The sequence below is a fragment of the Penicillium subrubescens genome (genome assembly GCF_028828155.1).
Source record: "Penicillium subrubescens strain IBT 31985 chromosome Unknown utg000010l_segment0_segment0, whole genome shotgun sequence".
In the NCBI taxonomy this organism is placed as follows: Eukaryota; Fungi; Ascomycota; class Eurotiomycetes; order Eurotiales; family Aspergillaceae; genus Penicillium; species Penicillium subrubescens.
In genome coordinates, this window is record NW_026643160.1 from 2,221,273 (window position 1) to 2,244,214 (window position 22,942).

At 50.8% G+C, this 22,942-nt stretch overlaps 10 protein-coding genes across 10 annotated transcripts; 5 read left to right on the forward strand and 5 right to left on the reverse strand.

Moving 5' to 3' along the window:
* Window positions 1-1,330: 1,330 nt before the first annotated feature.
* Window positions 1,331-4,930, reverse strand: N7473_011963 (RNA-binding ribosome biosynthesis protein MAK21; the record flags this gene model as incomplete). The annotated part of the gene is made up of 5 exons (XM_057157902.1): window positions 1,331-2,272; window positions 2,326-2,866; window positions 2,922-4,039; window positions 4,099-4,387; window positions 4,452-4,930. The coding sequence occupies 5 exons, from the start codon at window positions 4,928-4,930 to the stop codon at window positions 1,331-1,333; spliced, it is 3,369 nt and encodes a 1,122-aa protein (XP_057003752.1).
* N7473_011964 (putative proline--tRNA ligase AIM10) lies at window positions 4,929-7,337 on the forward strand (the record flags this gene model as incomplete). The annotated part of the gene is given in 8 exon segments (XM_057157903.1): window positions 4,929-4,934; window positions 4,946-5,345; window positions 5,401-5,444; window positions 5,500-5,590; window positions 5,643-5,725; window positions 5,775-5,904; window positions 5,957-6,619; window positions 6,631-7,337. The coding sequence occupies 8 exon segments, from the start codon at window positions 4,929-4,931 to the stop codon at window positions 7,335-7,337; spliced, it is 2,124 nt and encodes a 707-aa protein (XP_057003753.1).
* A 330-nt stretch (window positions 7,338-7,667) lies between these two features.
* N7473_011965 (prefoldin subunit 5) lies at window positions 7,668-8,871 on the forward strand. The gene is made up of 4 exons (XM_057157904.1): window positions 7,668-7,812; window positions 7,894-8,180; window positions 8,246-8,363; window positions 8,445-8,871. Exons 1-4 carry the CDS (start codon window positions 7,767-7,769, stop codon window positions 8,504-8,506), a joined length of 513 nt encoding a protein of 170 aa, XP_057003754.1. The 5' UTR covers window positions 7,668-7,766; the 3' UTR covers window positions 8,507-8,871.
* A 65-nt stretch (window positions 8,872-8,936) lies between these two features.
* N7473_011966 (uncharacterized protein) lies at window positions 8,937-10,425 on the reverse strand (the record flags this gene model as incomplete). Its single annotated transcript, XM_057157905.1, has 3 exons — window positions 8,937-9,495; window positions 9,548-9,841; window positions 9,896-10,425. 3 exons carry the CDS (start codon window positions 10,423-10,425, stop codon window positions 8,937-8,939), a joined length of 1,383 nt encoding a protein of 460 aa, XP_057003755.1.
* Window positions 10,426-10,593: 168 nt separating this feature from the next.
* Window positions 10,594-11,115, reverse strand: N7473_011967 (uncharacterized protein; the record flags this gene model as incomplete). Its single annotated transcript, XM_057157906.1, has 2 exons — window positions 10,594-10,875; window positions 10,930-11,115. The coding sequence occupies 2 exons, from the start codon at window positions 11,113-11,115 to the stop codon at window positions 10,594-10,596; spliced, it is 468 nt and encodes a 155-aa protein (XP_057003756.1).
* Window positions 11,116-12,689: 1,574 nt separating this feature from the next.
* N7473_011968 (origin recognition complex subunit 1) lies at window positions 12,690-15,198 on the forward strand (the record flags this gene model as incomplete). Its single annotated transcript, XM_057157907.1, has 3 exons — window positions 12,690-13,484; window positions 13,543-13,667; window positions 13,725-15,198. 3 exons carry the CDS (start codon window positions 12,690-12,692, stop codon window positions 15,196-15,198), a joined length of 2,394 nt encoding a protein of 797 aa, XP_057003757.1.
* A 430-nt stretch (window positions 15,199-15,628) lies between these two features.
* On the reverse strand, window positions 15,629-16,993 carry N7473_011969 (WD40 repeat domain-containing protein; the record flags this gene model as incomplete). The annotated part of the gene is made up of 1 exon (XM_057157908.1): window positions 15,629-16,993. One exon carries the CDS (start codon window positions 16,991-16,993, stop codon window positions 15,629-15,631), a length of 1,365 nt encoding a protein of 454 aa, XP_057003758.1.
* Window positions 16,994-17,355: 362 nt separating this feature from the next.
* Window positions 17,356-18,662, forward strand: N7473_011970 (ankyrin repeat domain-containing protein). The gene is made up of 6 exons (XM_057157909.1): window positions 17,356-17,420; window positions 17,473-17,498; window positions 17,626-17,754; window positions 17,830-17,952; window positions 18,005-18,334; window positions 18,436-18,662. Exons 1-6 carry the CDS (start codon window positions 17,363-17,365, stop codon window positions 18,487-18,489), a joined length of 720 nt encoding a protein of 239 aa, XP_057003759.1. The 5' UTR covers window positions 17,356-17,362; the 3' UTR covers window positions 18,490-18,662.
* Window positions 18,663-18,974: 312 nt separating this feature from the next.
* On the forward strand, window positions 18,975-20,984 carry N7473_011971 (flavin-containing monooxygenase; the record flags this gene model as incomplete). The annotated part of the gene is made up of 6 exons (XM_057157910.1): window positions 18,975-19,062; window positions 19,121-19,243; window positions 19,295-19,374; window positions 19,450-19,768; window positions 19,830-20,468; window positions 20,524-20,984. The coding sequence occupies 6 exons, from the start codon at window positions 18,975-18,977 to the stop codon at window positions 20,982-20,984; spliced, it is 1,710 nt and encodes a 569-aa protein (XP_057003760.1).
* Window positions 20,985-21,299: 315 nt separating this feature from the next.
* Window positions 21,300-22,562, reverse strand: N7473_011972 (uncharacterized protein; the record flags this gene model as incomplete). The annotated part of the gene is made up of 2 exons (XM_057157911.1): window positions 21,300-21,919; window positions 22,100-22,562. The coding sequence occupies 2 exons, from the start codon at window positions 22,560-22,562 to the stop codon at window positions 21,300-21,302; spliced, it is 1,083 nt and encodes a 360-aa protein (XP_057003761.1).
* Window positions 22,563-22,942: the final 380 nt, after the last annotated feature.

Below are 22,942 nucleotides of genomic sequence, written 5' to 3' on the forward strand. Positions count from 1 at the left end.
CAGAAAACCCGTGCATTAGCCCTGAAAACATGGAATGCTGGTACAGTGGTCATTGTGGCCGTGCTGATTCGTGACAGTCATTTTTGTGGACGGTTCTAAACCCGGATGCGGTGTTGGAGTTCCTTGGGGGAGTAGCCTGAGAGGCCCAGAGGGGGGCTCGGCCGGTGCTGGTTTGGGTGCTTTGGCGCTATGGGGGAGGGTCTTGGCTTTAGTCTTGGTCTACCGGCCACTGAGCAATGAAACCTCTGGGTTATAAGTGGGGGATCAACAGTATCGGCCCCCCTGAGAAGCCTGAAAGGGCATTGGAATTGTGGATGTGCAGTGAGCTAGCCTATGAAGGTGATAAGAAATGAAAGTTTTGTGAGAGAGACAATCCGAGAAAGTGAAGTCTCCCAAAGCGGAAAGTGCGGTATTCTCCTGACAGTACCATGGCCATGTGCTGTCTGACTCAGCATTGTTAGCCTCAGGCAGTCAGGCAGTAAGGCTTTCAACAAGCATTGATGAAGGGTCAACAATCATCTACAGTACTCTGTAGTTAGCACTACAATATTGACACAAGAACAGTAAATTAAATCAATACGTCTATTACCACAATGTACCAGCCAAGATATGCCACCATCCTTCATTCACATTCCTTCTCCATTATTACCCAGCCAACCTGACCAAATCTCCCAGGACTAACCCAGTTTCCGCGGCATGGCCATGTTCCAGCCTCTTGCGTGCTCGTCCTCCACGATGGCCTCATCCCGAGTCCACATACACACTCGGCATCTTATATTTCTCCCTGAGATCCCGTGAGTCTGTTTGGCTGGCACATCTAAAGGTTAATCTTTGAGAAATTTCAATTTCAAATACGGAGTACTCCGTACACTAGGGTATGGTGGCGTGCTAAGTCCCGGAGGCGTTCTGGGAGGTGCCGCTCGGCTCAGTATCCGGGGCGCCCTGTGCTATCCACACTTCTACTACCTCCTACAGTACTTAAAGCTGGCCCTAAATAATTACACGGGCAAGGCGCATACTTGCGTGATGACCATTTGCCTCCTTCGATTTTGGCCCCGCTACAGCATCTCGGGGACTCCGATACGTTGAAATTTGGGAGACTCTAATCCTGACAGTTACATTTACGTATGGATATGATTGAGACGGGACGACAGATAAGTGCAAGTCTAAAACCGCATTGATTTTCATCCTCAAGGGCCCTACATCGAGGCCCCATTGATATAGAACTATAGAAACCCAACACAGAACTACCCTCCGTAATAGATATTTTTGATGCAAAGAAAACAGCGTATGTCCAAGTATACAGTTAAACAGACGACATAAACACCCCCTACATACCCTCGTCCTCGTCCGCCAGCAGTGCCGCATAATCGTCGGCAGAGGCAAACGTCGGCAGGTGCTTGAGCTTGCGGCGCTTCTTCTTGTTGTCCGAGGCCTCGGCCTTGGGCTCCAGCTCCACACCACCAAGCTCCATGTCGGAAGGCAGGTCGTCGTCGCTGTTGAAGAATGCCTCGTCGTCCGAGACGTCCATGTCGAAGTCGTCGGAGTCCTCCTCCTTCTCCACCTTGGCAGCCTTCTTGGTTTCCTTCTTGGCAGCCTTCTTCGACACCGGAGGAGCGACCTCTTCCTCCATACCGAAGTCGCTAGCCTCGTCCATATCCTCGTCGGATGGGACGTCTGACTCGTCGTTGAAGATGACCTCATCGTCGCTGCCTGCGGCCTCCTCGTCCTCTTCATCCTCATCCTCGTCAAACTCAGAGTCCAGGTCGTCCATATCCAGATCATCGTCATCGTCATCATCAGCCTCCAGCTCAGGCCGGGAGTCGACGAGAGCCTTCCAAATCTCAGACTCGTTGTCGCTGAGACCGGCGGCATCCTCGTCGCGCTCTGTAGCGTCCTCGTCACCCTTGCCCTTCTTAGCCTTGGTCTTGTCCTTGTTAACACGGTTGAAGTACTCGTGGAAGAAGACATCCTCCGCAGCAACCTCGTCGGCCTTCTTCTTCCAGAAGTTCTCCGAGTTGAGAGGCTGGCCCTGCGACGCAGACTTGCCAGCATCCACCAGGCGATCTGAAGCCTCACCACCAGCGAGAGGCTGCATGATGGAAGTACCACGGGAAGTAGCATTGGCCTTGGGAGTACGGTAGACGAAGCGGTCAAGGAAGTGCGTGAGAGTGTGGATGGTCATGTCAGGCTTGCCGCTCATCACCTCGTGGTCCAAGAGACGGGAAGCATTGACGGAGACAGAGGGGTGGAAGTGGGAGATGTAAGGAAGCTAGAATGCATTAGCGGGCGTAAAAAGACCGTAATAAGCCAAGGACTACATACCAATTCCCAGAGACAGGTCTTGTCGGCATTGCTGTGCTCCGGATCACGCTTGCGAGGGTCGTATCCGTTGTTCTGCTTCGGCTTGGTCTCAACAGGGGCAGGTGCTAGCTCCTCGTCGTCCTCGTCGGGCACGTCGCGGAAGACCTCTTCACCATCGCTCTCATTGTCCTCGGGCTGGTCAAACAGAGACTGGAGGCCAGTGAATGTCTTCTCCAACTCGCGGACCAGGTAAAAGACACCGCAGATAAACGCGGGTTGGTGCATTCCGAGCACCTGAACAATACGCTTAACAAACGCCTTGACACGGCGGACATTCAAATCGTTCTTGAGGGCCTTGAACAGCAGGTTCAGGTAAAGCGACTGCTTTGACGAGGTGGCAACACGAGGATCCAAGAGAGATTCGTACAGCGTTCGGTAGAAACGGTCGCTGGCGACCTGAGTTGATCCAGTAATTTGCTGGATCAGCATGAGAGCCTGAATACTGGTGTTGAAGTTTGACGAGTGGGTGATGCGGAAAAGGGTATCGATGTGTTTTGAGAGTCTAGAAGTAATGTTAGTATATTGGAGATCACACTTCATGGGAGTGGAGGTCATACCGGTCGGAGTCGGCGTCGGTGAATGGCCAGGCGCGATTGACACCGGTCAAGACACCGGAGGTCAACTTCTCACGCATCTCATCATCCTGGGCTTCTCCCTTGGCGGGTTGGTTGCGGCCCTTGCCCTTCGGTCCCTTTTTACCCTGGGGCTTACCCTGAGGACCGGGCTTACCGGGCTGGGCAGGCTTCAGAAGAGAAACGAACATGCCGAAGTAGATGTCCAGCAGCTGCATGGCAACCTTCTCCTCCTTCAAGCTGAGAACCGTCTGGTTCAGGGTGATGATAGCGTAGTACTTGGCGTGCTGGCTCTGACCAGGTCGGAACAGCAACTCCTCAACAGCCTTGATGATGAGAGGCTTCATCATAGGATGTGTCTGCTCAAGCTGCAAGAGCAGATAGGAAGCACGCGAAGCAATCTTCTTTCCGGGGTCACCAAGCTTGTTCACAAGAAGGCGCAGCAAGTTTGCCTCTTGCTCGGGCTTCTCCTTGAGCAGCTCGTAGACGTAGCTGACAGCGCGAGATCGTGAGAACTCAATCTCGTCATTGCACCATACTTCCAGAATCTTGAGGATCGCAAAGTACTGCTCCTTCAAGAAGTCTTCAAACGCCCAGACAATCAGGTGGCTCTTCTGCAGGCCACCAGGGAGAGGGTCACGCTCCGTCCATCGTCCACCAGCACCCTGGAATGCAGCGACAAGGCCAGGCTGGTTGGCAAATGACTTCAAGCGACGGTCTGCGGGCAAGAGAGTACCCTGGGCAAACATATCCTTCAGAGACCGAAGAACCTCGACGGCCTGCGCACGGCTGCGCTTGCCTCCAAGTCCGATGAGAGTCTCGAGAGACTTGGTGTTGTGCAGAGGCGACTCTTGCACGGCAAGTGTTAGGGCCGAGATCTTATCGCTGAGAGTACCGGAAGCCATGATGGTCGTGTAGAACTTGTGCGACGAAGATGCCGAGGCCGACTGGGCTTTGGCGTATTCATCATTTTCCGCCTGGAGGAGGGAATTGGCGAGCTCGTGGATGCGATCGATAAGGTGACGGGGAAGGGCGTTCATTTGCTTTGCACTGCCGACCGGAGGCAGGGGAATGGCATACCAATCGGAACGAGGTAGAATGGCCTGAGAGTATCCAGATTAGTATGAATAGCAAAGCTAGCAAGTAAAAGGGCTTGACATACAAGCTTCGCGAATTCCTTGGGAATAACGACTTCGGGCTCCTTCTTCTTGATCTCCTTGGGTGCGGGGGGTGCTTCCTCGATATCAAAGGCCTCAGAAACATCATCCTCGGGTTCACTAGTCTCTTCAATATCGCCTTCCGAGTCTTCGTCTTGTGCCTCTTCCTCCTCCAAGTCATCATCCTCGGCCTCGGCTTCTTCCTCAACTTCTTCACCCTCCTCCTCTACTTCGTCCTCTGCTAGATCCTCCGGGACAACATGGCCCGCAGCTTCTAGCATCTTGGAGAAGCTCCTTGCGCAGGTCATCGTCGCCACCCTTAACCTTGGACTTAGTGGATGTGCCTTCAACTTCAGACTCCGAGTCGACATCGGCAAGTAGTTCAAGGTCCTCCTCAGTACCGCCCAGTGCCAAAATCTCCTGGCGCAAAGTGTCGTTGCTGTTGTCCTTCTTAACACCTGCGGCGGCAAGCCTGTCCTGCTTGTTCTTCCCTCCCTTCTTCTCATCTCTCGCAATCACATCCCCGTTGCGATCCCGCTTCTTGCCTTGTGCGGAGCCTTCTCGCTTCTTGTCGGCCTTGGGAGTAGCCTGCTTGTCGTTCGTCGCGGGTATCTTCTGGGCAGAAGCATTGGGTTTGTCATTTTTCTTTGACTTTCCCTTGCCAGAGCTCTGATCCTTCAACCGTTGCTCGATCTTTTGTCGGAGGCCAGCGAAGGCGCCCTCGTCTATCTGGGGCATCTGCATTTCGGGTGCGGATTCGGGTTGGGAAACTGAGACACCTGCATCGGCGAGGGTCTCATTTGCGCCCGAAGAGCGCTTGCCTTTCCCTTTCGCCATGGTTGTGAATTCAAGGCTTGGGGTGACTTTTTCTTGACGGAGAGAAAATTGGACGGAGAAATCTTTTGCGGCGGACTTATCAGAACGCTCGGACCACCCGATAAGAAACACTCCCCCCAAGGGCAACTGCGCAACACTTTCCTTGAGACTCGTGTTGGACGCCCGTCAGTCGGGAGTTTTGAAGAAATAAGGCTGTTTATTTGGGATCTATATTCCTCAATGATCCCTGGAATACGCCCCGTACCCAGTCGCTTATCTGGGAGGCATGTGGCGCTGGGACTTCGTGCCCAGCGCTGCCAGCTTCATCATGCAATTGCAGCCGCTAACAGGCTACAGCACGATGGGCGGACTCGAGTATCCAACTTTTGGATTCCCACCGGCGGTATTTCCAAGAAACCCGTCAGTGGAGAGAAGGGTACGCCGATTGTGACAAGGAACTATTCAACCAACAAATGCTAACTAAGCGATAGAAGATGCGAATGACCTCTTGATTAGGGGAGGATTCTTACGCCAGGTGAGCCAAGTAGAACTTCTCTTTATCTAATTTATCATCCTGACTAATTTGGTAGGCTTATTCTGGAGTATTTCACCTCCTACCTCTTGGCTTGCGAGTCCAGGACAAGCTTGAGAGTCTCATCGACAAGCATATGCGCTCTCTTGGTGAATATCCCGCCTTCAAAAGGATTTGATGCAAATACTTACATCTAAATAGGCGCATCAAAAGTTTCGCTTTCCTCAATCTCTTCCCAGGAGCTCTGGGAGCAAACTGGTCGATTGACCGCAGGCTCCGACGAGGTATGCTTTTTTTGGATCTTCTACAGACCAACCATTAACATTAGCCAAGGTATTCCGATTCGAAGATCGAAAAGGCGCTCGTTTTATTCTTGCTCCGACTCACGAGGAAGAGATCACTACTCTGGTTGGTAATTTAACGACATCCTATAAGAGCCTTCCTCTGCGAGTGTACCAAATAAGTTAGATTTGCCCAGCCCCGTCATCAAATATTTTGTGCTGACTGTTCTGAAGCGAGGAAATATCGCGACGAAGCCCGACCGAGGCAAGGTCTTCTCCGCGGTCGTGAGTTTGTCATGAAGGACCTCTACACATTCGACTACAATGTGGAACAGGCCCTCAAGACGTATAACGCTGTGAAACATGCCTATACACAGCTATTTGACGAATTAAAGATTCCATACCTTGTCGCGGCAGCAGACTCGGGAAATATGGGTGGCAATCTCAGCCACGAGTTCCACTTCATCAGTGCCAAGGGTGAAGACCGCGTGATTAGCTGCTCAAACTGTGACCATGTGTACAATGAAGAGCTTGCAGACGGCAAGAGCCACAGCTTCCCCGAAGAATCAGGGAAGGCTGGCGTGCCTGGTTTCCAGACCGAGGAGGGCGTCTCTCTTGAAGGAGGCTCAACAGTCTCAACCGGTATGTGGATGGCCATTTCGCATGATGGGCATACTCTTCTCCGGGGCTGGTTCCCCAAATTCTCGATGCAGAATAGTTCCACGGAACCGGAGGAGCGTCACGTCAACTCCCATGCTGCCAAAGCAGTTGCAACGGCAGCAGGTGTCGACCTTGACCTCAGTGTGGAGAATCCATTGGAGAAGTGGGTGGCCCGTGTCAAGTCTCGCAAATCGTCGGACAAGCCGCGTGTCCTAGACTTGTATGACTCGCAAGTGCGTGTATACCAGCGCCCCCGCTCAGTGATCTGCTCCAACAGTCTGGCTGCACCGCTGCAGACATCGAATACACCATGCTGGACCGTTTCCCTGGGACCTCGAACAAGCTTAGCCTCGTCCGAGTCCACGACGGAGACCGGTGCTCGCAGTGCGAGGAGGGAATCTTGACTAGTAATCCTGCTGTCGAGCTCGGTCACACTTTCCACCTCGGCACACGCTACAGCGAAGTGCTCAATGCCTCTGTGTCTGTCAACTCGGCGGTTCTTGATGGATCTGCCGAATCAGGGGGCAAGTCTGGTAAAGAACTGATTGTTCCCATGCAGATGGGCTGCCACGGAATTGGAGTTTCACGTATGATCTCAGCAGTTGTGAACCGGTTGGCAGATGACAAGGGATTGAACTGGCCTTGTGCTATCGCTCCTTATGAGGTTGTCGTTGTCCCAGGTAAGGGACTGGACTCGATGGCTGAACAAGTCTATGATAGCCTCACTTCAGGCAATTCGAAACCTGTGGACACCCTTTTGGATGACCGTGATAAGGGCATGGGCTGGAAACTGGGTGATGCTGACCTGATCGGCTACCCCGTTATTGTGGTAGTTGGCAATGGCTGGAAGAAGAACCAGACCCTGGAGGTACAGTGCCGCCGTCTAGGTGTCAAAGAAGACGTTTCTCTTGAGACACTTCCCACGTTTGTTCAGAATCTGCTTTCCCAGCTATGAGGCGATCGCGGGATATGAGCCTGTAGCATATTGTACTCTATTGATCAAGGCGCAAAATGGACGTTGCCATTGTAACATAGCGAATTTACCACCATCTATTTTCTTTGAATATTCTTGAAATTTCCTATCCCATCATGCTAGTAGTTATTCGCTTCAACCTTTTTATAAATCAAGGAGAGGACCGTCAAGAGGGTCTACAGCGGGACAGAGGTGCGTGCACTTACTCCATCCCACTCTACAACCAGACTGTGAATTGCCTACCCGCACTATTTCCACATCCTGGTTACCTTCGTTTTCCTCCAAGCTGTCAACCCCCCACCTCCGCCCGCATATTGTATGCGCACAGAGTCCACCACTGGCGCATAAGATTCCAACCTCGAATTCCTACAATTCGGCTCGCCCGAATCAAGCTACATCACACAGCCCACAATGGCTTCCTCAGACAGCTCCTCCGGCGGAGCTCCCCCGGGCTCAGGTACGCCCGCAACCCGCAAAGCCAGCATCACCACAACCCCAATGGCCAGCTAGCTAACAAAATCCTACTCGGTATCAAAAGTCAATCTCGCCTCCCTTTCCGTGCCCCAACTCCGCTCCCTGCAGACCCGTCTCACCTCCGAGCTCGAGCACCTGACGACCTCACACGCGAAGCTGCGCGCCGCGCAGGCCAAGTTTCGGGACTGTGTGAATTCGATCAACGACGGTGTGACTGGCTCAGCGAAGAAGGGTACCGATGGCCGGGATGAGATTCTAGTGCCTCTGACCAGCTCGCTGTATGTGAAGGGTCGATTGACGGATCGGGAGAAGGTCCTTGTTGATGTTGGAACTGGTTTCTACGTTGAGAAGGTATGGTTTCAGGAAACAGGGACGCGCATTGGAGAGATTCGGACAGTTACTGATAATTGGGTTAGACTTCTGAGAAGGCAGTTGCTTTCTATAATGACAAGGTCAAGGGTCTGGATGCGAATCTACAGGAGCTGGAGAAGATTGTACAGGGCAAGAACCAGCAGTTGCGAATTGTTGAGGAGGGTGAGTATTTCCTTGGCCACGGATGCTTGTATTCGAGGCTATGTATCCGGATCGTTGAGCTATTTACTGACTTGTTCTCAGTCCTCCGACAGAAGATGCTTAGCGGCGAGGCGCCAGCGCAGACTGCTGATACGGCTGCATGATAAACATCCACGCGCAGTTTATGAGTGCGAAGATGTCCTAGAAATACCAAAAATCTCGAAAAGTTATACATTCACCCCAATCTTGAAGTCGAATGCGAAAAATCTTTATCTAGTCAAGTAAGACTAGGTCTGAGTCGGTCTATGAAAGGCGTCATTGTTTCACTTCGAAGGTCTGCAGTAAGAGTACATTCTATTCTCGATGTGACATCGATCCTACAATTGGGAGACTCCTGAGTCAAGAATCTTAAACAGCACAGAATTTGGGCCCGTTAGAGTGGGCACCAGTCGGGTAAATAGCTGACTCGAGTTCACTGAACAATCTTTTCTCTTCAAAACGCGAGGTCGACATATCCCATAGTTAGTACGTTACAATCAAAGCCTTGGAAGACGCAGAAAGACATGGTGATCATACAGGATCAGGATTCCCCTCTCAAAACAGTGTCCCAAGCTCCACGTCCATCCAAGCAGCCACATTCTCATCCTTGGGCGGCTGATTCAAGCCAATTGCAGAGCCACCCAGCAGCTCCGCAATTTTCTGGACAACATAGAGGACCTCTATCAAGCCAGCCCCTTCCACTGCATTACTGTCTAGGCTTGACGGGAAGAAAGCCTCCAGACCCGCTCCGTGCGGTTGAATCTGGGCACCGCCAACTCCAATCTCTCCTCCCAAGAGCGAATCCCAATTCGGGTCGTAGAGTGAGGCACTTGCGTATGACTTGATGAATTTGGTCCGTCTATAGATATCGAATCGAGCGAGCTCCAGTACCAAGTTAGTTCTCTTGACCTTGAACCGAATTGCGGACTTTTTCACAATGTGGGCGTCGGGTGTGTCTCTAGGGATCCAAATGTTCATGGCGGCATGGGAGACGAAGTGATGGTTGTCACCATTGCTAGTGAAACGGATACTGGACGCGAGCTCGCGCTGGGATTTGCTCAGAAGTCTCTCCGCGGCGACCTCGAAGAACTCAATGTCGCATTGCCAGTCAGCCCTATGAGACAATTTCAGTGTGGGCTCATCATAATGTTAAGAAGTTGGGTTACCTTCCAAAGTCCACCATGGCGAGCTGCAGTGGCATCCTCAGGGTCTTATCTTCGCCATGACGCGCTTTGAACCAGCGATGACCCTTGATTTCAACTTCACCAGCACGCGCAATCCGTTTGAGGTAAAGCTCCAGACGGAAATCAGAGCCGGGACTTCCTAGAAACTCGATAGTGGCCGAGTGGGTTGGCTCCATGAGCTCCAGCTCACTGAGAGGCCGCGTCTGGCCGATGGGCTCAAGGAGGTCATCCGCGTCGCGAAATCTGTTCAACAAGGTCTCCATGCTGATCTTCTGTCTATCCAAATTGTTAGTTCAATTCAATATTGCACAGGGATTTTCGAGGACATACCCAGGCACTACTCGTCCTCGACACTGGTCATGTCCAATCATGTCCGCGAAGTCGAACAGGTTGACTGCAGTTTCATTGGTTTTAGGGGACATGAATCTGTCTAGAATCAAGGTCCCGAAGTGGAATCTCATCCTCAGGTTGCCATTGAAGTAGTTCACCATGGAAAGCGATGTTCGCATATCCTGCAGAATCTCTTTGAAATTCGCGGTGTGCATGGCGTTCATCTTATGGGCGAAGACCTGACGGCCAGTATACGCATCTTGACGTTCAACTTGGTGAAGGTATGGTTTCGCAACAAGGTTATGCCTTAGGAGGGTGACGGCGTACATCGAGGACTCAACGGGGAGTGGCGCAAGCATGAGCTTCTTGATGTGCAAGTCAGTCCTTCCCATTCCTTCCACCCAGGCTGCCCGAAGGAATTTGACAACGGATACAGAGTCGAAACCTTCATTGTTGGAAACGATGATGTGTGCCGGATTCTCGGGGTCTAAGTAAGCATAGACCTGAAGCTCAGTACGGATACCATCCATCTTCTCAAGAGCCGCTCCCAAGCATTCCTGGGGTGAAGGACCATCAGTAGGCCAAGTGAAGACCAGTTTGTTCTATATGAAAAGATTAGCATTCAGAATATCCACCGCGGCCTTTCTTGTGTCTGTGTCTCATACGGTACACTCAAAGCCTTCAGGCTCTCTTCGAAGTTATTCCAATGCCATGTGCTCTTGCTTGCGTTTCATTTGTTCGATGCTGTGATAAGGACCGATCTTGTCCCATGCCAAAGGTTTGCGTGCATTGCCAGACAAATGGCGTCCAGGTCTCATAAGTCGCTGGGCTGATTTTTGGCGAGTTCGAGATGTTCTGGATCCTGGGGATGACCTCCTCTCCATTTCCGCCAATTGCCGGTCACGGTGTCGAATCACTAAATGTTGAAGCTCTGTTTTGGCATTCTCCACCTGAGTCTCGTTGCCCCAAATGAAAAGTTGCTTCAAACAGTCAACGATGTGATTGTGAACTTTGGATTGAGTTTGATATCATACCGTGTCACTCTCCACAGGAGGCTGGATAAAAGCGCCAGTCTTCTTGCAAACGTCATTGAATATCTCTGTTCTCCCAGGGCGGGCCGTGGTCCTGCCAAACAGTGAGGCTATGGAGGCATCGTCGGTGCTTATTGATAGATTAGCCAACCCGAGCTGGAAAATCATAGATAGAAAGGCCTTACGCATTGTAATCGCCTAGCTGCACGACACCTAGTGATTAGGATTAGTGCTGAACTCTCGACGTAGTACATAGGTTTCTTACAGTCAGGCTTCATATCAGTAAGCCATTTAGATCTTGCTGAAAGAGGACGCGAGGGTGGAGGAGTGCTTCTTGTCTTAGATCTATGTGGGATGGCGCCAGACGATGGGTAGCGATATCCCCTCTGGCCTTGAGGCAATATAGGATAGGCTGCCTGGTGGGTCACAGGAAAAGTTTCAATCACTGGCTTGGCTGACGGTTTATATGTAGGTGGCTTGATCCTGGGTTCTGAGGGTTCCTTTTTAATCAATTTAGGTGTTGCAGGAGGACTGTCGAGCTCGATGAGGTTTCCTTCTGGAACTCCATGTTTAGACTGTGAAAGGACTTTAAAGGCCGAGTAGTCACTCCATTCTCGATGATTTATCCCTCCATTGATATTGGAATAGGGGTCCGGGCTGTGTCCTGGAGCACGGCCTATCTCTTGAATTAGTTACTGTAGGGCAACGAGGCCCTACCAGCCAGGCAAATTCGACATAAAGGGTGACATACCCCGGGCAGCCTCACGAGCTAAGTGATCTCTGCGAGGAGATTAGTAATTTGAGCTGTATTGAGTAGATCATAGACTCATGAAAGAGACTCACAGATCCATAGATAGATGGATTGATTCGGTCGGGGTGGTTTTCGAATGTGGATTTGGCGGACTTAGAAAAGCATGGGGGGTAGATTGGTATCGAGAAGCATCTACCGAGACCAAATTTGGAAAGGAAAAAATTTGGTCAGTGGAGTATGAGGGAGAATTTGAATGTGGGAAGAAGTACAGGATAAGTTACCAAAATAGTGGAGATGGGAAAAAAAGAGGAAAAAGGAGTGGAGGAAGAGCGTAGAGATGCAGAAAACAGAGCCTCAATATACAGTTAAGAAACTATCCAGGGAATAGAATATTTAACTATGTGAAATAGCACAAAACAGCCTCATGGGAAGTACCTATGCGATTGGAAAGTTCCGAAAGACTTGCGATACTGAATGAAACCTTGTATAAAGGGCCAGTCTAAACAGGAATGGATTTTCTAGGTAGATCCATTGTTTGCCCTTAGGGTAACAAAAGTCTGCAACAAGAGAGAAATGAGGATCATGCTATCCTCAAGTTGTATCACTCTGCTGTGAGGACTATTGTTGATTGTTTTCAGGACTCCTGTGTAGATTCTTTGACCCTTGAATGTAATAAGAAATGAGGATGAAGACTGCTACTATCTGACGTGCGCTTATAATGTAGCTGCCAATTCTGACATTAAATTAGCCTACTTATCATTGCTTTGATTGATTGACTGAACTACCTAATATGTAGCAAAGTACAGAGCAGGTGTTAATCTATGGAAACAGCATTGATGATCGGGATCCACATTCTACTGCATGATTGGCGGGTCAATTAACGACGCTAAGCCAAAAGGGGAGTAAAGTGGACAACGCGTGTTTGCAACGCGATTTCATTATTTCTCTGCAAAGCTTCCGTCATCGTCAAGCCTACGGTCTACTCCCATTGAAACCTGGGCGATCGGGCATAATGGCAGTTGACACAGATCACTCGAGCGACGAGGGCTCCGAGAAGCGCCGCAATGTACGAAAGCGCGCCCAGCAATGGATGACCAAGGGGGCCCTGGTGCACGAGGACTCCGATGATGAAATGGGCGACGAGGACCACCCTTGGGACTGGGTCTATGCTACCGAAGAGGCTGAGGTCAAGGAAGATCCAGAGACGAGCAAGGCGAGCCCTGAAAAATCTCGCCGGCGACGATCATCCCGCCCTGCGAAGAAGGGCCCGGCAATTGTGGGCGCACGAATGGGTTCGTTCGAGTGCAGACTGGGCGAGGTCGTGCTCCTTAAGTCTCCCGAGAATGGCAAGGACTGGGTCGGAATCATCACCGAGTTCCTAGAGGAGGAAGACGAGGATGAGGAAGAGGGGGTGATCAAGTCGGTCAACATCATGTGGTTTGCGTCGCCGGACGAGTTCATGTCCACAAGGAACAAGCAGAGAACGGATGCACTGCCCAATGAGCAGTATCTCACAGCGGATTTCAACATCAACCCACTCACATCGATCAACGGCAAGGCAACGGTCATGTCGAAGGACGCATTCTACGCAAAATACCCGAACGGAGCTCCGCCAAAGGACAAAACACAACGTGCCGAATTCAGCAAGTGCATCGTGTGTCGCCGGGGCGTCAACCAAGTGCAAGGTCGATACACCGATGAGTTTAACTGGGAGCAAGTCTACGGAGATCGCAACGTTCATCAACTCATCAGCATGGTGAAGGACGGCTTGAAAGCGGCGCGCAAGAGGAAAGCGGCTGACGACGAGGTAAGTCCCCCATCGTTCTCTACTGCTCGAGCTAGCACAAACTGACCTCAGTTTTCAGTATGTCGACACCAAGGACGAGACTGCCGCTCCATCCACCCCGAGGAAACGACAAAGACTGGCCGCAACCAACACTACACCAAAATCACAGCGCAAGAAGGCTTTGACGACACCCTCGAACAAACGGTACGCTATCATGGCTATGGCAATCTTGGTATATCAGTGAACTAACAGAGCCTCTAGGATCGTCGTAAAGAAGCCTCTTGAATTCACGCCGCTGGGCACTCGCGTCCTCGAACCATCTCATTTTGCCTCGCCCTACCGGCAAGCACGCACATTACTACATGTTTCAACAGTCCCAGAATCCCTTCCTTGTCGAAAAACCGAGTTCAATACCGTCTACAACCACCTCAGTGCTGCTATCATGGAAGGCACCGGAGCTTGTATCTACATCTCAGGTACCCCGGGTACAGGTAAAACCGCAACTGTGCGAGAAGTCGTCGCCCAACTCAATGGTGCCGTGCTGGCAGAGGAGATGGACGATTTCATTTTCGTGGAGATCAACGGCATGAAAGTCACCGACCCGCATCAATCTTACTCTCTCCTCTGGGAGGCATTGAAGGGAGACCGAGTTTCTCCTTCTCATGCGCTTGACCTGCTCGAACAAGAATTCTCCAATCCTTCGCCTCGCAGAGTCTCCTGCGTCGTGCTCATGGACGAGCTGGATCAGCTGGTCACCAAGAACCAGTCAGTGATGTACAACTTCTTCAATTGGCCCGCTCTTCGTCACTCCCGGCTTATCGTCTTGGCCGTGGCGAATACTATGGATTTGCCTGAACGTACCCTGAGCAACAAGATTTCTAGTCGTCTCGGTCTCACCCGTATCACATTTCCCGGATACCGACACACAGATCTCATGGAGATCATCAGCACTCGTCTAGCCAGTGTCCCGGGCAACATCGTCGATCCAGATGCTATTCAATTTGCTAGTCGTAAAGTTGCTGCTGTCAGCGGTGATGCGCGTCGCGCCCTGGATATCTGCCGTCGTGCCGTTGAAATCGCTGAGCAAGAAGCCGATGAAGCTGCCAACGCAGAGTCAGCAAGCAACGACGCTGCGGATGATATTCCTCCAACCCCGAGCAAGACTCCTGCGCGACGCAACAAAGCGCTCACCGAGAAGGGAGCAGGTGATTCACCGGCCCCGAAACCGGCCTCCGGTAAAGGTCAACCTGGTCGTGTTACTATTGCAACTATCAAGCAAGCAATCCAGGAAGCAACTTCCACCCCACTCCAGCAATCACTGCGCTGCCTGCCTATTTCGGGCAAGCTCTTCCTTGCCGCCCTCCTTGCACGCGTTCAACGCACTGGGATCACCGAGTCCACATTCGGCGACGTCCTCGACGAGGCACGCCGTATCGCTGATGCGGCCGTTGCCGTCGCCGGTGCAGCCGGAGCGGGCGTCAAGGACTTCCTACTTGGAGGAGGTGCCGCATCCCGAGTGCGAGCTCTCGGCTTCGCTGCCATGGAGCTTATGAATTCTGGCGTCCTGGCGTTGGAGCAAGGCTCCGGCACGAAGAACATGCTTGGCGGCTCTACAATTCCTGCTCGTGGTGACCGGAGCAGCAAGATTCGGCTTCGTGTCGCACCGGAGGATGTCAAGCTTGCATTCCGGGAGGATGTGGAAGCCAAGGGCTTTGGTATGGGGATTGAGCAGTAGTTCTCTCTTCCGTGGATCGCATCGTTTTTTACAAGCATTGTTGGAGTTCCCCGTCCTGCATTTTGTACAACATTTTACTGAACCAAGCTGTAGGCAATTAGCACGGCATATGATACCCTTTTATCCATACTCTTCCTCAACCCTTAGCTGTTGCGTGTGATGCCCTACTCACGGGTAAATTTGGGAAGTAATTTTTGTCAATGGCACTCAATTGGAGCCAAATGAGTAAATAATACTTGTACAGAACATGATTCTATCCTGAAGCATGGAACCTTTTCTCCAAAAACGAATTTCACCGACTGCCCTCCCTGACTTCAAAATTACAGGGCAAGCACATGAACCACCTTGAACGCCACCCACTGCAGTAACAAGAAAGACCAAGCAGATGAGAAGGGTATTAACAACTGAGAACAGATGGCCCAACGAAACTCTAATACCGCTGTCTGCCGAGAGTAGGAGCCCATGTAACAGGGTGCGTCTCCGGCGTGGCATTCTCATCCTCCTTCCAGATCTTGATAGTCTTGTCAGCCTCACCGGTAATGAGACGCAGACCAGTCCGATCGAAGGTTGACGCCATGATACCCGTCTCGGCATCGAGGGAACCGGGCTGGGCCATAGTATCGATAGACTGGAACTGGTATCCGGTCTTCCAGTCCCAGAATGACATGGATCCATTATCACCGCCAGAGAACATGACGTTCTCGTCGTTGACGGAAAGAGTGTTGATGATGGCATTTTGACCGTCGAAGTTCTGCATAAAGTCACCCTCGGGGCACTTCCACTGCTTGATGCTGCCAGTACTAGCACTGGCAAAAGTAAACTCGGTAGGGTGGGTCGCGAGCGCACGAACACCCTTCTTGTGGTGCGTCAGAACGCCCATAGACTTGCCAGCTGCGAGATCCCACAGCCGGACCGTAGCGTCCAGTGAGCCAGAGATGACCTGAGGGTCTGCTTCTTGGCACTGAATATCGGCAACAGTGCCCTTGTGTCCGGAAAGAACGTGAACGTTGCTTCGTGTGCGCATGTCCCAGACTCGGCATACACCATCGCGACCACCGGTAACCAGTAGATCCAGGCGAGGGTGCAGCGCCAATGTGTAGACACCACTCAGATGGCCGTGGTAGTGGCGAATAACCTTATTCGTCTCCAAATCCCAGCACTTAACCATTTTATCCTCGCCACACGAGAAGAGGTATGGATGCCGGGGTGAAACCGCCAGACCGCGCACAGTCGAGATGTGACCCGTCAGGGTAAGTCGCAAAGCACCCGTAGCCATATTCCAAATCTTAATTGTTCGATCGCCGGCACCACTGGCAAACCACTCGTTATTCGGCTCGACCGCCAATGCTCGCACCCAACCCAAATGTCCGGAGATCACACGCATCAACTTCCATGGCGCATGCCAATCCGGCCGTGCCTGCTTCGTCGCGGATGGTCTCTGAATCAAACTCTTAGGCTGGTCCTCGCCACCAGCAGCGCCTGCGCCCACGCCCGCAGGTCTCCTGACAAGGGCCATGGAGGCACCGCTGCCATCGCCGGAGCCTTGGGATTGGGCTGGCTGGATCTTGGGTCGTTTTGTGCGTCCCGACGCAGCCTTGGCCTGTTTTTCTGCCAGCACTGGGGGCAATTCCATCACATCTTGGTATTCTGCCTTTCGCCGGTAGGACACGCCGATTGTGCCGTCTGCGAGGGTCGAGGGTGTGACCATGAGGTATTCTGTACCGAAAAGATCGGCGGTGCGCTTCGCGGAGGTGCGTACAGCCTCATTGGCCGTTTGAGAAGGTAGGGATTCCATTTTTGTGACGAGATAAGGGCTGTAGATAGGTATGTTCGCGGTTGGGGGAGGTGGAGTGTCGCGAAAGAAGTCCACGCGCAGAGGCTTTGAGCCTCGAAAGGTTATGTGGGCGGCGGAAAACCTTTGTTCGGATCGCAATTCAATTCGTGTATCGCAATAAAGCTCCGTATTCCCGAGTGATACTGGCGGTCGGCTCCAATAATGCAATGGTGAGAAGGGCGATTGGAGTTTGAGGTGTGGTGGATGCGGACGTGAATCTTCTGCTGGGAAGTTCATCGGCCTTGCTGCCTGAGGTGTCAATCATCAGGTGTCAATCATCTCTTCACTTATCGCAGCTCTTATCGTATGATCCTCCACTTTACCATCGTCATGGATCCTGATCAGAGCGCCAAGTTTCCTCTTCATGAGGCTGCCCGTGAGGGCAAGAGTATGTGCTATTGATGGCTGATTTCGGAAGCTACGCTGACAATATGAGACAGCTCAAATTGCTGAATCGCTGCTGAACGTGAGTGATCGCCATCTGTAGAGCTTCGAGCTGCCCCGCAGAACCCACACTTTGCGGCCGGGCATGCCGGGTCTACAACATAACTCCTCAGCCATGGCGTGAAATTTGGACTAATGAAGCTTTTCAGGCAAATCCCAAAGCTGCGCTTGTCAAAGATGACGATGAACGTCTTCCTATTCATTGGGCCGTGGCCTACAATCGACTGCCTATTGTGGAGCTGCTAGTTGGCATGAAGAATTTCGATCCCGATGTTGAGGTGAGATTCTCAGCTTGAACTGAAAACTTACGTCCTATTTAAGGGATAAAGCTAAATCAACATAATATATAATAGGATGGATCTGGATGGACTCCGCTCATGATCGCTGCCAGTCTCAAAGATGCTGAGGGTGATAAAATCATCGACTTACTTCTACGCAAAGAGGCCGATGTCACCATGAAGAGTAATTCTGGCCAGGTTAGTGATCATTATTGAGAACTTGGAGTGACTTTTGGCTAACGGTCAATAGAATGCTCTGCACTTCGCAAGCTCCAAATCCAACATTTCCACGGTCCGAAGTCTGCTAGCGCATAAATGTAGTGCTCGGGTAAAAGACGTTCGTGGCCAACTACCTCTTCACCGAGCCGCTGCGGTTGGCTCTGTTCCTATTATCAAGATGCTTCTAGAGGAAGGCAAGAGCCCTGTTAACGCGACCGATAATGACGGACTGACGGCACTGCATCATGCCATCTCGGAGGGTCATGGTGATGCTGCAATTCTACTCTTGAAGTCAGGCGCAGAAGCTGAAAAGCGAGATGCTGATGGGCGGCTAGCAATTGATCTGGTCCCAGATGATAAAGTAAGTTTGTTCTCGGCTGCTTCTTTTGATTTAATGCATTCGTCTATTGTTTTGCATTCAGATTGTCAGTGTTTCTAATGGTTTATCTTCTCAATCACCAGGTCAAGCAGTACATTTTGCAGACAGCAGAGAGGGAGGGAATCGAGCTACCATGAAATTAACTTGTCATCAAAATCCCCGCTGAAACAAGGTTCTGCAGCAACCGAACGTTTGCTTTTATGCTACCTCGGTGTCTAGCCAGTTTCCCCGCACATCTCGCTCCGCATTGCCGAGTATGTGCCAATCCCCGATTGTCATAATGCAAAATTTGTAGTGTAACATAAGAGCTACTTGAGTGTTTTTCATCATTCAAGTCTAGAAATTAGTTAAAATAAAGCTATCTCTTGTGTACTACATTAAGTGGATTGACGTTGTGACCTGATGCGAGGGCTTGAACCTCTTTAGGCTATGCCGAGACTCAGATAGACGCAGGTGACAGATGAGGGGTTTCGGTAACAAATGCAAGTTTTAAGGTACTCAAAGGTACCTATTTGTGGAACTCTGCTAGACATCCTATATATCCATGATTGGTACCCCCGCAAGGTGTAGCCTACTATTCTGTTCCGCCCTGAGTTCAAGACACTTTCTTCCGGGAGTCAAGATGCCTGTTCCCTCCAGTACCCGTCTTCCAGTAGGAAACAAAGACTTTACAAATGCAACTGTCATTATCATTGGAGCCGGAATATCCGGTATGTTGGTTATTCACGACTAGAGAGGCTGTTTCAAACTAACCGATCTCGTATCAAGGCATGAACATGGCGATAGACCTCATCAAACGGAACAACTGTCGCAACTTTGTCATCCTCGAGAAGAGTAGTAACATCGGCGGAACATGGAATGATCAAAAGTACCCCGGATGCTGCTGCGATGGTATGTCCCCTGTTACTTCAAAACAGTTTTCGTGTTGTTAATCGAAATCAGTTTGGAGTTCATTGTACAGCTATTCCTTCGAGCAAAACCCCAACTGGTCTCGCGAGTACCCAGGCCAGGAGGAAATCTACGTAAGCTGGCAGCTATCCTCTGACAATTGCATGGCCAAGATTGAAACTGACTCGTTGTTCTCTCGTTTACCGTAGGCATACCTCGTCGGAATCGCAGAAAAATGGGGTCTTTACAAACATCTCCGATTCAATTCAGCCGTGGAAGAAGCTCGCTGGGATGACGAAGAATTGAAATGGAAAGTTACTGTCAATATATCAGGACAGAAAGACAGCGAGTTTGGGTCCTCCTATGTCATTGCCTCCGATTTCCTCGTCTCTGCCGTCGGCCAGCTCAACTTGCCCAGATACCCTGATATTCCGGGCATTGATGACTTCGAAGGGAAACTGATGCACTCCGCCCGATGGGACTGGAGCTACGATTTCAAGGGGAAGAAGATTGCGATCATTGGAAATGGTGTGTTATCTTCTCTCTAACCCTTCTGCAACTCATTTAGCGGTTCTAACAATAATCACAGGAGCAACGGCGGCCCAAATCATCCCGGAAATTGCACCAACTGCTTCTCATCTGACAGTATTCCAGCGGACGCCAAACTGGCTAGTTCCTCGCATGGACGCTCCCGTGTCCGCTTTCCAAAAGGCACTATTAAAATACGTGCCACCTATCCGCTGGCGCAAACGTGCGGTCCAGATGGAATTCCGTGAGGATTTCCATGCTGCTATCTTCGATGACAACTCCGAGTATGCGCAGACGATTCGAGACTGGTGCACGGGTATGCTCAAAGCTCAGTTAGCCAACAAGCCCGAGCTCTGGGAGACCTTGACACCTGACTATGCGCCTGGGTGCAAGAGGGTTATCCTGTCTGATGATTACTATCCTGCGTTAGCTCGTGACAATGTGGATCTAGAGACAAGACGTATCGAGCGCATTACGACCAAGGGAATTGAGATTGAGGGCGTTGGCGAGCAAGAATATGACTTTATCGTGCTGGCAACGGGATTTAAAACGGTCGACTTTATGTACCCGATTCAAGTCTTTGGTACGAAGGGTCGATCGGTTGCAGATATTTGGAAGGATGGGGCAAAGGCTTACTACGGTGTGACTGTGGAGGACTTGCCTAATTTTGGAATGTTCTATGGTCCGAACACTAATCTCGGTCAGTAAAAGCGTCTTTCGGGCGATTTGATCGGGCTGTTCTAACGCAAATACAGGTCACAACTCTATCATTCTCATGATCGAAGCCCAGTCGCGTTATCTGAATGCCTTGGTTGGTGAGGTAATTCGTTCACGCCACCTAGGAAAGACACTTGCCCTCATGCCAACACCAGAAGTGATGAAAGACTACAATGACAAGATACAAGCTCTGCTGCGGAGTAGTAGCTTTGCAGATCCCAAGTGCAACAGCTGGTACAAGAGGGACGATGGAGTCATCACCAATAACTGGTCCGGTACTGTCGTGGATTACCAGAAAAATCTTTCAAAAGTGCAGTGGGAGGATTACATTGTCAAAGGTTCCGGTAGTGATCTTGTTAAGAACAAGAGAGCTACTCAGCTGGGACGAGTTCATGAAGAGCCTTACTTCAGCAATACATCTCTTCTTGCCGGTGCGGCTGGTGTCTTAGCACTTGGTGGGTATCTCATCACTCGTGCAAAGCAGCAGAAGGCCCGCTGAGATTAAATGGTTGATGTACTCTTTAGTATAGTTTATGTTGTTCTGGATACAATTCCAAATCGTGCCCTTGATTAGAATCTTTCTCAAGCCAGTCTAGATCCGTACTTTTGATCAGCGTCATCATCATGCCTTTTGTGTCAATTTGCGCCGCTTCATCAATAAACGGTCCAGTCCGACAAGATACTTCTCCCACAGGCCCTCGGAGCCCTAGCCCAGCAGACGCTTAAACCTTGTAAAAAAGGGCACATGTTCATCTTCCTCCTCCATCTCCAATTTACCCAGCGAATCAGGACCCCAGACCTCCCAAAAGTCAGTTCACCACGGCTCTTGGCCCCAGGCAAATTTGATCCAAGCAGAGGCTATGTCATGTCCCATTGCACGTTCCCTGGCATAAAGCTTGTTGTCAAGATTGCCAAATAAGTACACCACGTCAAAGTGGTATGCCCTCCCGTTCAAGAGATTTTCCAGACGGGAGCGTTGGTCAAAATGGTATTTGAAAATGGCTTTCTCACCGCGCAACCGCTCGTTGACATTCGCTGTTAAATAGTTCGGGATCTTGAAGACAGCTTCCCCGCTCACAGTACACCCCTTCTCAACGAGCTCTGGGCCAGGGATATTTTGGGTGCTGTCAAATTCGTGAAGGGTTCTGTTGACGTAAACCTCATCTTGTATGCTTGCCAGTAGTGTCTGCCGAAAAGTTTCGTACGTGTCATTCATGACATTCGTCGTGAAAATCACGCCCTCGTCGTACACGCCACCTATCATGAATGACTTCAACCAACTTGGTGCCTCGGTCTTTGACTGAAGTCGTGGGTCAAATTTATAAAACCACCCATCATTACAAGGATTGCCAGTCCCAGATGGAACTCCTTGGATAATGTGGTCCGCATTCGCCATTTCCTGTTCTGGCACTTTTCTGAGCTGATCAAGAACATCTGAAGCACAGGGATCAATAGGAAAGTAGCGACACGTTGCGTGAAACAATGCCTCATGCTCATCCAAATCCAATCATGCAAGAGTAATCCCCAGGCCGGACATGCAAATCGCCCGATCAAACTTCATCGGATTGTTCGCTGCGATCTGATGGCCAATCGAGACACCACCTGCCGACTGACCAAAGACCGTCATGTTGTTCGGATCCCCTCCAATCTGGCCGATGTATTTCTGAATCCAGTCCATGGCGACTTGCTGATCCGTCAAGCCAAAGTTTCCGTTCCCCTCGAACCCGTCTTCTCTCAGCTCGTTGCTAATCTTCGAGCTAGCAAGGAATCCACCCAGGCCCAGTCGGTAATTAAAACTCGCTACTACGACGGGCCTACCGATCTCGACACTATGGGAGACAAGGTTCACGGCATCGTAGATGCCGTAGTTTGCACTACCGAAGAGCAAAGATCCGCCGTGAATCCATGCGAGTACGGGGGATTTCTCTCCTTTGAGGCTTGGGTGTTGTAGAACGACTATATTCATGACCAAAGCGGTCTTTTCATCTACTTCTGGCTGACGGGGGAAGTTGGGGTTTGGAGGGACTGGTATGAAAATATTTGTTGTATCGTAGCCTGGACCTTGTGGTCGTGGCATATTATTCCTGCGGTATTAGCTGTGAGTTAGAGATGGTTCAATTCGTCTTTAAAGGACCGGTTATCTCACCCCAGTTGAGCCTCGTTGTGGTAGTCATTTTCCCATGATGTTCTCAGCACAGAGCGCGTCCATCGCTTTGATAATGAGGCGTAGGGAATACCGCAATATTGCTCCACTCCTTTGGCATAGTGGAATCCATCCAATGTGCCCAGCCCTCCGATTTGAGTGGATACTATTGATGAAGGCACTGAAATGACATTTTGGTGTGATTTATGGGCTTGATTATTGAGGTGGAGTGGCCAGAGAAGCAATTAGAAGGAAAGAGTGCCTGCTATAGTCGGCAGGTATGTGTTGCAATCCACTCGATTTCGATATGTCCT